Here is a 13679-nt window from a genome sequence, read left to right on the forward strand (position 1 = left end):
GGCTTTTTCAAGACTGGCTTCAGGAGCATCACCAAAGCCTAATTAAAACACCTCTCTCAAGGCTATGTCTCTTATGTCTTATAAGTAAATAAAATGGACACCAACATTTGGTGCTTCAATCTTGGTCACCGAGAAAAAGAGTGTGAGAAGTGGGAAGCAAATCTAACTCTTCTGAGAGTTGGAAATCGGGCTATAATTCCTCCAGCCTGGTCTTTGATGTGTGTGTACTTACATGTGCTTATTACTTTAAGCTGTTCCATGTGTATATATTTGTATATGTGTGTGTATATACACATATACAGAAAGTGTGTGTGTGTATATATATATATATATATATATATATATACACACACACATTTCTAATGATACACTAAATAAGCCACCAGTTCCACCCTTAAAGTGTCTTCAGAAAATTAACCCAGGGAATAAACAATAATATGTGAACTATAAACATTATTGCATGTTGGCAGATAACCATGCTACACATTCCCCTCCAAGAACTGAGAAAGAGAAGAAAGGGAATAACACAATAGCAAAAAAATGCACTAATCAAATCCATAATCAACTTTGATGCTGGAGCACGGATTCTAATCAAAACACAATGGGGTAAAGTTGCAACAGGTTGTAAGCTTGGAGCTGAATGCTCTTCCCAGGGGCCTTGCCTGAACTTTCTTTTTAAACATCTAAGACACCCACAGAGAATTTCAATCACTTCTAATTACATTTTTAAAGAAACGAATTGCAAGTTGAGCACCAGGCTCCTAAAATCATATATATATATATTTTACAACTGCTTCTAAAAAAATAGGCTAACCTCTCCTCAAATACCTGATGAGCATTCCTTATCTGAAGGTTGACAAGGTTTCTGAACCAACACACAGCCAATCTCTAAAACAATTATTTGTAAATGGTCGTAATTTATACACCGTGTTACAGAGCAAATGCTATACAATGTTCATTCTTGGGGGAAGGCCCAGGTATCCCAGCACCAGGAAGGGAACTTGGGAGGATGTGCTGCTGCAGAACACAGTCCCCTCCCCCACAGAGGGTCAAGACCCAGCCGCAAGTTGTGGGAGAGATTCAAGGTGAGGGGCTTGGGGAGTTGACAGTGGGGCTGCACCTTGGAGCTATTTTCTGGCTTGTTGGCTATGTTAGATCTTTTCATACTTCATGGAGATGGAGAGCAGGCTTAGGGAAAATGGGCTGTCACTGGCTGAGGTGAGTTGCTGCATAATAAAAGAAGCCATGAGAATGGCCTCCTTTCCCCTATAACTACCCTGTTGAATAGTTTGAATCCCAAGCTAATAATAATCACCACTATCATTTCCCAAGGGTCTGTTATGAACTGGGTATTTTATGGACACCATCTCCCCAGCTTCTCATAACCGCCTTGCATGCTCAGAATTACTATCCACCAGGAAGCCAGCATGCAAATCCAGTTTTTCAGCTGTGTGAAGACTTTATTCTTTTCTCATCACCTTTTATAAAGAAGATACTAGGCCCAGTCAGCGTGGCTCAATTCGTTGAGTATGAACCTATGAAACGGGTGATTGGGGTTTGAATCCAGGTCAGAGTACATTCCCGATTGTGGCCTCGATCTCCAGTGTGGGGCATGCAGGAGGCAGCCAATTAATGATTCTCTCATCACTGATGTTTCTATCTCTGTCTCCCTCTCCCTTTGTCTCTGAAATCAATAAAAATATATATCTTTTTAAAAAAGAAGATACTAGATATTCTTTTTTAAAAAGAAGATATTAGATATGGAGCAATTACCTACTCCATGAAGATGCAGCTCCCCTGTGGTGACATCAATTCCTGCTCTGCACCACTGTGTGGCCCTTCTCCTCATCCTTCCCTGTCATGCCCACCTCACCTCTTCCCCACCCAGCCATGCCATTCCTGCCTATCACTGCAGCCCACCCACCTCCTGCCTCCTCCATGAGGCCCTCTGGACTTTTCCAGCCACCAGGGCCCTTCTCTTCCTTTGAAGCCCAGACATACCTTTCAGCCCTGTCTGATTTGTCCTGTTGCCCTTGGTACATCAGTTATGCCTCCCAACTAAGACTATAAAATCCCCAAGGCCCAGCCACGTTTTATTTACCCTGTTCATCTGCTGAACAGCTGAAGGAGGCAGCTACAGAGAGTGGAAAGACCACTGGCCTTAAAGCCAGAACAACCTGAGCTGGAATCCCTGCTGTACCACACCGGGGCAGGATGACCTTAAGCAAGTGACTCCACCTCGCTGAGCCTCACTTACTCTAGTTGCTCAATGGTTAGAGCAGTGGTCTTATAAATCAGGGCCTGAAAGAAATCAGGAAGTCTCTGTGGTTATCTCTGTGCAGTATCATGGGTTAAGGGCATGGAGTTCACAGTCAGACTGTCAAGGTCCTAATTCAACTTCTGCTACACACAAGGTCATTAACCCAGACTTTGCCTCAGTTTCCTCATAAGTTTCCTCATTTATCTCATTGGGTTGTTGTAAGAATCAAAAGAGGTATTTTATGTAATACCTTTAGAACAATTCCTGACATATAGGCAATGCTATGTAATGATTTGCCTTACTAGTGGCCCAGTGCATGAAATTCGTGCATGGGGGGAGGGGAGGTTGTCTCAGCCCAGCCTGAACCTCTCCAATTGGAGACCCCTTGGGAGATGTCTGACTGCCGATTTAGGCCTAAACTGGCAGTCGGACATCCCTCTCACAATCTGGAACTGCTGGCTCCTAACCACTCACCTGCCTGCCTGCCTGATCACCCCTAACTGCCCTCCCCTGCCAGCCTGATTGCCCCTAACCCCCTGTTGGCCTGATCTCGCCCCCAACTGCCCTCCTCTGCTGGCCTGATCACCCATAACTGCCTCTGCCTTGGCCCCCACCATCATGGCTTTGTCCAGAAGGAAGCTGGATATCCGGTCTAATTAGCATATTACCCTTTTATTAGTATAGATAGATTATATAGGATAGGATTGCTTAAATGGGGAGAAAAGCCTTTTTCAGCAGGAGGCAATGCTCTTGGCAGACAAAAATACATAATTCCTATCTGGACTGAGAGCCAGCCATATGCACTAAATTGCTAAACTGGTCATTAAAAAATTGAACTGCTTTCTTATACCTTACACCAAACAAGTGTTGCCTTTAAAACCCCTCCTCAGCCTCACCTTAGGTTCTACCTTTGCAGCTCACCCAGATTAGGTTCTGATTGGTCAGTTTCTATGCCAGTCAGCATAAGGAGCTCCATCTCTTAGGCAGCTATTGGCTTCTCGCAGTTCACCCTGATTTGGTTCTGATTGGTTGGCTTCTATGCCAGTCAGAATTTCCAGGCCTATCTCTAAGCCTGATCAGAGAGGCAGGGCTGATCAGCAGCCCCCATAGCTGCTGGTGAGGCCCAAAGAAAAAGAGAGGCAAGGGGTGATCAACAGTTGCCACAGAGGCTGTGGATCAGACCCAGCTTCTCTCTCTGGGCCTGATCCACAGCCTCCTCTGACTGACTTCTGGTATTCGGTCATCTGTTCAGTTGTTTTGGACATTATGGACCCTGGCTCTTTATATATATATATATTATTGTTATAGGAAATTATTGTTATAAAAAGGCTATATCTGCTTTAAATGTTACTGTAAGGATGAAATGAGATAATATGTAAAAAGCCTGGCACATCAGGCCCACAACAAGTAGTCCTTCCCTTCCCTCATCTTCCTATTGTGCCTGTTGTACTAGGCAGGTGATTGATGCTCTGAAAATCCTTGTGAACCAAATGATACTTTCTCATGGGCTTAAGAGAATAGGCTATGCCTACATGCCCTATCTCTTCAATAGCTGATTTTATTGTGCTCCTTATTTGCTAGACACTGGGCTAAACACTTCACATATGTTATTTTTCTTAATTCTCACCATTTGTGTGGTTGTTTATGCCCATTTTTACAGACGGGAACACTGAGGGTGGCCCAGTTAGGTTAATTGACTAGGTCACCCAGTTATTATTACATGGCAGAGATAGGAAACCATGGATATATACCTGTCTTTATTTATTTTTTTTAATATTTTATTGATTTTTTTTTTCAGAGAGGAAGAGAGAAGGATAGAGAGTTAGAAACATCGATGAGAGAGAATCATCGATCAGCTGCGTCTTGCACACCCCACACTGGGGATGTGCCTGCAACCAAGGTACATGCCCTTGACAGGAATTGAACCGGGACCTTTCAGTCCACAGGCCGATGCTCTATCCACTGAGCCATACCGGTTTCGGCTCTGCCTGTCTTTAAAACCTGTGCTATTGATCACTATACAACCCAGCCTTCTGCCCTAAATAAAATGGGGCTCAGAGACCTCAAGATATAATTTGCAATTTAACTTACCATTTTACGGTATCTTCTAGTGATAACTATTGCACTGGAGTCTACCAGACACAGTCCTTTAGCCATAATGGAGAGGCTTTCCTATATGGTGAATAGGCACCGTGTCAGGCAGACCGGGCGGTAGCTGGGTCCAAAGAAGGGAAAAATCCCTTTTGCCAAGGTTACTTTGACGCCAGGGTGGTGCAGTGAGATCAAGGATCTTCCACTTGCCACAGAGAAGAGCCCCCAGGAATCCCAGACACATAAGGAAAGGGCCAGTTGGTAAAAACCAGGATAGCCCACCAAAAAGAGGCCAATTTTCTTAGCAGTCCATCTAAACCACCTTCATGGTCAGTGAACAAGATCCCACCGAGGGAAGGCAAGGTAGAGTGGGGCATTCTGGGAACTGTGTACCAAAGGGGAGGGTGAGAGGGAAGTAAAACCTTGAGGGATGAGACCATGCCAGCTGCAGAACCTTTTTTTTTTTTTTTTTTTTTTTTTTTTTTCCAGGCTAGGGAGCGATGAATCACCTTTCCAGAGCCTTCCCAGTGCAAGTCCTCCAACAATGTTCAATAAAGGGTCAAGTGGGTGAAGGCAAAACAGCTGTCTAGGTGTGAACAATTAACCCCAGTATCTACTTTCCCTCTCATTCCTCAGGTCCCATCATCAAGCTGGATGTATCACATTGCTCCGGCCTCCCACATACAGCCCACAGCACACCACAAGCCTCACCTCCAAGGATGAAGGGGGAGGGTGGGTGAGGGGAGGAGACAGGGACTCTGACAGAATGTGCCCGTGAGTTCATTCCCATTTCAGAGCTCGCTGGACAAATCCTGTGGCCAACAGCAGGAAAACAGAGCAGAACACAAAACCTGAGCAGAGACCCGCTGGAGGAGCACTGGGGGAAATCTTGCCTTCCTCCCACACGCCATCACTCAACCCTGTCAGCTTCCAAAAACCTTTAGCAAGTGCAGCAGCTAGGGTCATGCTTATCAGCCTGGTGTGGGAGCTTACTCTGCTTTGAGGGCCTCCTCCAGCCCAAAGCTCTGAAAAGTCTGCTTACAATTAGCTTCCAGCTCCAGTTCCTCCATCAGAAAGGCTAGGAATGTGTTGAGTTCTAGCCTCTGATCAGAGAAAGCTCAGGAGAAGGTGGAGACAGTGTCAGCAGAGACTGAAGTGCCAAAAAGGTCAGCTGGTCTGTTGCCACTTCCCTGACACCCAGCCCCACACTGTCTCCCCTTCTGGCTTCCTGTCTCTCCTGACCAGGACAGTCATATCCGTCAAGTAGGCCTGTCCCCAAAAGTCCCTGATGACTGGCTGCCAAGAAAATACAGCGTGCCCCTGCTCCCTCGTACCAGAAGAGGGAAGAAAAAACAGCAGGGAGGGCTGGAGGCCAAGAGAACCGGATTGGCCCTTGCTGATTTCCTTAAAAGAGATTGAATGGCGAGGGCCTGTCACCCAGCCGAATTGGGTGATGTGAGTTCAGTCTGGAAAGGTAGAAGTCACCAATTCTCCTCCAGCCACCCCTCACCCCCAACCCCAGTTACCCGGGATACCAGCACCAGGAAGGAGGGGCTTAGCTTTGGGCCGCCATTCTGAGCAGCCACCCCCACCTCCACCACCTCCACCGCCACAGCCAGCCAAGAGGCTAGGAGTCTCCAGCTGGCTGCCTCGGCCGGGTCACCAGGCACTCCTCCTACTGCAGTCCCAGCACCAAGCCCCGACTTCTGTCTGTCCAAAGGATGCCGAAGGGCGAGTCATCTTCAAGCCCAGAGAACAGGTTCACTGCCACCCTCAGACTTTGCAGCTAGGGGGGGCGTGGAGCCCAAGGAGGCCTCTGGTCATGCCTTGTCAATGATAGAAATCACTCCAGAACTGACAGACAGAGGCCATGCTGCTTGGGGAGCGGTGTGTGTGTGTGTGTGTGTGTGTGTGTGTGTGTGGAAGAGGGGTCAAGCCCTCAACATGCAGGACCTGTTTTCAGGGCTGCATACGTTTTTTAGAGAACACCTGGCCGCGCCCCACCCCGACCCGCACCCCCAAAGGAAGCCTCAGGCGGGCGGGTAACCTGGTCTGGTATAGATCCTTAAGGCAAACCCGGGCCACACCCACCAGCCAGCCCACTCTCCTGGCGCATCCCCCCTCCAACCTGCCGGCCTTAATGGAATGGTTCGCTTCTCCGCCCACAGAGCAATCCTTTTCCCCCATCCAGCCATGCCAACCCCCCCAAAAAGTATTCACCCCCCCCCCCAACACCACCACCCACCCTCGAACACGGCCTCTCACCTGGGTATCAAACCCGTTCTCCACGGAGCCGCTCTTCCGCAGCGGCAGCCCCTCCCCCGCCGGCTCCTGCAGCCCGTGTGCTTTCAGCGGGATCTGGCTGGGAAAGACGGTCTTGCTCACCTCCACCTTGCTTCCCAACTTGAGGTAGCAGGGCTGGGGGCCGGCCCGGGCTGGGGGCACGTGCAGGATGGGCGCGGCGCTGTGCACGGGTTTGGGCAGCCCCGACTTCATTTTGGAGGCAACCAGAATGGCCGGCATCTTCTCCCGGGGCTTCGGTTTTCCCAGCACGTCCCTGGCAGCGGCAGCGGAGGCGACCGCTAAAGGCAGCGCGGGCAGCAGAGCGGCGCCGGGCTCAGCCCGCGAGGCGCCCACCACCAGTGGAGGAAGAGGAAGAAGAAAAAGCCGAGGTCGGGGAGCTCGGAGCCACCCAGCGAGCGCACCTTCGGGGTGCGGGAATGCTGGGAGGACTGACTGGTAGAGGCGCTCCGCTGGTCCGGCTGGATGGATGGATGCTGCAGTCGGGTCTTACGCCCCTTGCGTATTCAAGAGCTCTGGGCAGTGAAGGACTGTTGCTGCTTGCGATTCTTCTCCTGGGAACCCGAGGCTTGGAATCCCATATTAATGTGTCACTGCATCTCCGAAGTGAGGAGGTCCCTTTGGAAGAGAAGCGGCGGGCACGCACGCCTCCCGCTCCGGGAGAGAGGCTGCGGGTGTGAGAGGCGAGGGAAGGCGGGAACCGCGGAGGAAGGAGAGGGAGGGCTCAAGGAGCTCAAGGCGTCTCAAGACCACCGAGAGGAAGCTGCTGCCTCCCTGATCGCGAGCACCGCAGTGACACCCGCGACGCAGAGGCGCGGCGAGAGCCCCGAAAGGTCTCTCTAGGCGTGACAGTTAGTCACCACCGCCCCGAAGCCCCCCGGACAGATAGCACCGCAACGCCTGCGGGTCTGCACATGCTCCGTGAGCTATCGTGCAGCAAAATTAAGGGCCGTGGGGCGCAGGCACCGGGACGCGCTGCTGGGCAGGGCTGCGCTGGCGAGCGGCTGCCGCAGTTCCCGGGGACGTTGCGCCGGCTGCGGGGCTCCGCGCGGGGGAAGACAGGCTGCTTCCCCGCGGCTGCGGCAGCGGCGCGGGCTGACAGCCGGGGCCGCCCCGACGCGCCCATTGGTCCGCGGCGCGCCAATCAGCGGCCGCAGCTTGCACTGCAAAGGGGGCGTGGCCTCAACTCCGGGGCCGCGGCCGAAACTCCGGGGCGCGCTTGGCCGCGAGTACAAAGCCGGCCGCGGCCCCTCGGCGGCACGGCTCCGGCTGCGCGCCTCCCGCGGGCCCACACCCCGCGCGCCCTGGAACCTACTTTTGAAAAAAGCCCTTTCGAACGCAAACGTCCGCCTCCGTCCCCCCTCCGGCGGGCACGGCTCGAGGAAGTTTTTGTTTTCTTTTTTCAAATTATTCTGGCCACCTTAACGGTTTAAGTCTTCCGGAGTCGCGCCCCGAGGAGGCCCCGCGGCCCCCCAGCTGGCTGCTCCCCGTCTCCCGCGTGAACAACGAGCCAACCATTTCTCTTCTCTTCCCGGAGGGGTGTGTGGGGGGTGCTCCCTATAGCTTCCTCTTCAGTTTTCAAAGGCTGCACATTTCACTTAACTATTTGAAGTATTTATGGGCAAATACAATACCCAGGGAAGCTTCCCGCCCCGAAACAGCTCCTCCTTGCAAATCTGCCGGGACTCTGTAATTAGAGTGTCCGGAGGAAGCCAGCGAGGCTCCGTGGCCCTGGCTGGCTCAGGCTAATCCCTGCTGCATTTCACGGAGGAGCCCCTCCCTGGCCTTGCCTTGGACACACTGGCCCCACAGGTTCCTCTACTTTTAATTCCCCTGGGATTTCTTCCCTCTTCTCAGTTGCAGTTTGGTTTCCTCGTTGACTCAAAAGGATGTGAGAATTTGAAAGGGATGATCCAGGCAGCCAGAAATCCTCGCGGTTCGTGGTTGAGCGCACTGCCTGGATTGAAACTGGACACATTCTTTAATCTTACATGCATCCTTAGAAAGCTTCTGTTTTCACTTGGAGTGAGGAGGAGGTTTGACCTCATGCGCATACTGTGCTGCTGTTTGGATTAAATGAGATAGTGCATGACAGTCCTTGAGCACAAGTACCTGGCCACATAAAGGGCTAATCAAAGTGGAGCATTCTTATTGTTATTAACAATTGCTACTCCCCACCTCTCCCTCCAACCCCCCCCCCCCCCAGTCATTTCTGCATATAAGCTGACTGTCTTTTTTCTCTGTCTCAGAGATAACAGTTTTTCTCTGTAGGCCCGCCCTGTAGACTGATTTACAATACTGATGGCATTGATGTATCATTTTCCAGACCAGAGGAAACAAGTTTAAACAGATAAAAATTAACTCTTAAAACAGCACCAAGAAATGAGAAGGTGTTTTCTTATCCTGGTCTTTTCCTTCTCCCACCTTATGTCCCACTCATTTTATATTATAAATAGCAACTTCTGGTCTCAGAAGGCTGAAATGCACACAGTCTCATATATCGATATAATGCCAGGTACCCTCCTTCCCTCCGAAATTAAATCACAGGTGGTCTGTGCCATTTACTGAGAGCACTCTACCTTATGCCACCTTATTATGGATCGTTTCATGTGTTTATTTTCTTCTTAAGGAGAGACTCGATGTTAGGAACTGCATTTAAACTATTAGGTTCTCTCAACATCAAGTATCATGCTGTAGACAGAACAATGAAATGGTCAAATGAATGAATGCTAGCAGCAATTCTCCAGGAGGAGAGCCTTTTAGATTCCTACCCATAATTCTGGTTTTGACGGTGTTCCAAGAGTTATGGAAAGATACTGCAGTCTTTGACTTGAAAGATCCTGGAGATATCCCTAAGTATTTCCGTGGCCCTAATGCCATGGTTCTCAAAGTATGGTCCCCGGACCAGCAGCAGCACCTGGATACTGGATTGAAAACCCCCACCCCACTATGCTGTACACCTGAAACTACTATATAATTATGTAGAATGTCCAATGTAATAGATAAAATAAAAGTAATGGTTAAAAAACACACCTCAAACCCATCCCAGACCCATTGAACCAAAGAGCTCAGGAGATGGACCCAGCAATCTAGGTTTAACAAGTGTTTAACCCAGTGATTTTGATGCATTCAAATGCCTGAGAACTTCCTCCAGCCTCAATGAATACATCGTGCATTCAGTGCTCCTCCTGGGTTTCTTAAACCTTAATATACATAAGAATTACAGGAAATCTTGCTAAATTGCAGATTCTGATTCAGTAGGTCTGGAAGGAGGCTGAGGCTCTGCTTTGGGGTAAGTTCCCCTGGGATGCCCATGCTGCGGACTGGAGCTTTTGAGTAACAAGAAGGCTAAACCAGAGGTAGCAAAGGGTTTCACCTCAAGAGTCATCTACAGCTAAGTGACTTTCTGTCACACTGTGCAGAAAAGAATCCTGAGTGTGCATCGATGTAGTTTAGTTGGAAACAGCAGTATGATCAATTAATAATGTCCGTTGTGGGTACAGAAATAGAAATAATGACTTACATGCTGTGTGTTTGCCATCTTTTATCTCCTGTTTAAATCCTATTGGCTGCCAAGGTCATTTTTTTAATGTGCACCCTCAAATGTGTACTAATAGGAAAAACATTTCTTTCTTTCTTGCTTTCTTTCTTTCTTTCTTTCTTTCTTTCTTTCTTTCCTACCTATTAAAAGTACCTGTTACAAATTAATACTATAGAATTTGATAAACATATGAGCATTCACTTTAACTCTGTGGGATTTATATAACTAAAGTCTGATCATTTCTCATATTTCTTGCCAGAAAACGTGAATTTTTTCAAGTGTATTTCCAAATTTCTTTCTCTGCTTCCTCATCCCTTCAATGATTTTATATGTTCTTTCCTGGAATATTTTTATTTCCCTTTATAGCTTTCCTATAAGTCATCGTTTCTTTACTTAAAGCAAAAATGATTTATCAAAATAAGCAGATAAGTGGGGGGGGGGGGAAGGGAGGTGGGGTGGAGAAGCTACATTTCCACTGTAGCAAAAAGAAAATTGCAAGATTCCTCCTTAAATAAGATCATCTCAAATTATTAAATAAACTATAAAGATACTCCCTTCACATAGATTCTATGTTCACATGAAAAGTCATTTTAAATCAATATGTTTGGTGAGCATTGTTAGCTGAAGAAGTCATTGGTTCAGACAATGGCAAGCTATTTTGGAAACAACACACAATCCAGATTTTTTTAAATGTTATTTTAAAAAATTATGCACTACGGACAGCCCACCATTTAAAATCTCAACTTAGACAATCCTTCTCTCCTTTTGTTCTGTCTCACTCTAAGCTTTCCAAATGGCCAACATGTCAGTTCTGGGGAAATTTGAAACTTACTTTCAAAGCTCTCTGGATTACTGAATCATCCAAGAGTTCAGACAGTTCTCTGGTTATAGGAAGAGCCAACCTCAGATCAGGATGGGCCAGCTGCATCCCTTTCTGATCCTGACATCAGTCTCTGGTGATTAGTTGAGTGTGAATGGGGCTTCAGAGCTGACCTGCAAGTGACCAGTCCCATCAACCCATCCTTCATTAGGGTTAAAGACCCCTGGCTGCACCTAACCTCCCAAGAAGACAGTTCTGTGAAGATCCTGAAACATCCAAGTTTCAGCCTCTCACAAAAAAATGCAGGGATGGGGGCAGGGTAGTCAACAGCCTCTTGGAGATTCCTGACTATAACAGATGAAAGGACATGTTGCAAGTTTCTGGAATAATAGAAAAAGCGAAATATTCAGTTTATTTGGGAATAAAAAAGATCTCATTAGCTTATTTTCAAAAGCTCACTTTCCCTTAATTCTCTGTGATATGGTTGACAACTATAACACATAGCTCAGAGATGGCACAAATGCCCACCTTTTGGTAGTGGCTGAATTTAGAAAGTCTGCTCACGCTGCCCTCAATGATTTAATTGGCCTTCTTCCAGCTTGGTCTCTGGTCTGCATGCAAATCAATATGCACAATGGTGATTTCTGAAAGACTGTGGTTCTCCCACCTGAAGATTTTAGAGAATGTGGAGTCTATATGAAGGTGTGTGGGTGTGTGGGTGTGTGTGTTTATGAGCGTTGAGGCAATGTAATATAATGAGGCAAGTGATATGTGATTTATTATATTGAGGCAATGCAATATAATATAATGCTATATAATAAACTATTGATTAATCAGTTATGGGGTAGCTTAATCATTAATTCAATGAATAAATTGTTGAGTGCCATCTATGTGCCAGAGAGTGGGCAATATGTAGGGAGCAAATTATAAGCTCTTGTTCTCTGCTCTCAAGGTTTTAAGAATCATATAACTGCTGTTTCCAAGCCTGAGGTTTGCCCTTTTTCACCACTGAAAAAATGGAGAACTCACCACGTGGTCAGGGAAGCAAACAGAGAGATGAATGGCAAACAGTGTAACTAATACTCTAATATTGTAGAAGCAGTGCATAATATACAGTGATAAACAAGGTGCAAAGGAGTGTCAGCTATTCCTGGGGTGGGCAGCTAATTAATTAAATTAATGTTCTGATTAATAAAAAACTGAAAAGGCATGGAGAGAAATCTTTCCTTTCTACCCTTAGTGTTGTAACTCTTTGAGGATAACTTGGCCTCAATAAACTATTGGCTAAATATTAATAAGAATAAATGTAAAATAAAAAAATAAAACTTAGACTGTGGCTATTTTGCCTTCTGCAGGTGGGGGAAGATATGTAAATAAATCACATATCACTTCCATATTCAGGCACTTGGTAAATAGGCCGGTCTAAAATTCCAAAGTCAGCCAGCTCTGGGCTGCTTCAGAGAGAGCCTCTGAGACCTTAGGTTATCTTAGAGATAACATTAATGAGTATTTGGAAATCAGAAGGCCAGCCCAGGCCACAGAGGTCAAGCTATATGGTTGTCCATAATAAGTGAAAAAGATTCAGTTTCTTGGGAGAGGTTTAATATGAAGGGCCCCCAAATGGAGTAGTCAGAGCGATGTGAAGGAACTCCTGAGGAGGGACAGAAGCAGAGCAAGGTAACAAGTAAAAGCCTTTCCTTTCCCCAAAATCACATTAAAGCCTGCTATGCCATCAAATGCTTTGAGAGATTCCATTCTGCTTTTGATGGGGAGAATTTATTGTTGTTGTTAATCCTCACCCAATGATATTTCTTCTGATTGATTTTTTTTTTTTTAAGAGAATAGAAGGGAGGGGGAGTGACAGGGAAACAATGATGTGAGAGAGACACGTCCATTGGTTACCTCCTGTATGCACCACAACCGGGATTGAGGATAGAGCCTACAACTGAGGTATGTGCCCTTGACCAGAACTGAATCCAAGATCCTTCAGTCCATGGGCTTACACTCTAACCACTGAGCAAAACCGGCAAGGTTGAGTATTATTTTTTAAATGACATAGCTGATTTTTGAATCTGGATTTATTTTGGAGAAGAAAGAGAACAGGGAATAGAGTGAGATCCTGGGTTTGGTGGGAGCAGACATTCAGAGTCAGGGATGGCCATGAGAAGTAAAGTTGCCTCCTCTCCCCTATCTTAATTCCTTCAATTCCTCCTAGCCCAACTCAGAGATTTGTAGAACCCCTGGAGAGAACTGGATCCCCATTTGATGTGGGATAAGAGTGTACACAAATTTAAATAAGAATGTCTCCTGACAAAAGAGATGGGAGCAGAGAAAATGTATATAAAAGATGAATACTCAGAATGTCTGTGGGCAAAGAGATGAAGTAGAAGAGGAAAGTAATCTTGGATTCTCTAGTCCATGCAAGTAGTTACAGCCCAATCATCCTGGTGACATGGTGAAGTTCCCCCTGTATTTTGTGCTGAGCACCATCTAGGCCTGTGCCTGCAGGAAGTAAAGGTGAAGGGGACTGAGCTATGTCCAGATTCTATGCTGAATCTTACCTGCAAGCTTTTTTCTTCCTTCCTTCCTTCCTTCCTTTCTTCCTTCCTTCCTTCCTTCCTTCCTTCCTTCCTTCCTCCTCCCTCCTCCCTCCTCCCTCCCTCCCT

The 13679-nt window shown here is 47.2% G+C and overlaps 1 protein-coding gene across 9 annotated transcripts in view; it reads right to left on the reverse strand.

Annotated features, from left to right (window-relative positions):
- Positions 1-8365, reverse strand: part of NAV2 (neuron navigator 2) — a 355228-nt gene extending 346863 nt beyond the window's left edge. For 8 of the 9 annotated variants that reach the window (XM_036426216.2, XM_036426215.2, XM_036426219.2 and 5 more), the window contains exon 1: positions 6617-8358. In XM_036426216.2, coding sequence (XP_036282109.1) covers positions 6617-6874 — 258 coding nt within the window. In that variant the 5' untranslated portion in view covers positions 6875-8358. Of the gene's footprint in view, positions 1-6616 lie in introns of all 9 variants that reach the window. The other variant, XR_004986047.2, reaches the window with a different exon arrangement.
- Positions 8366-13679: the final 5314 nt, after the last annotated feature.

This window comes from Pipistrellus kuhlii, unplaced genomic scaffold, assembly GCF_014108245.1.
Source record: "Pipistrellus kuhlii isolate mPipKuh1 unplaced genomic scaffold, mPipKuh1.p scaffold_m20_p_9, whole genome shotgun sequence".
In the NCBI taxonomy this organism is placed as follows: domain Eukaryota; kingdom Metazoa; phylum Chordata; class Mammalia; order Chiroptera; family Vespertilionidae; genus Pipistrellus; species Pipistrellus kuhlii.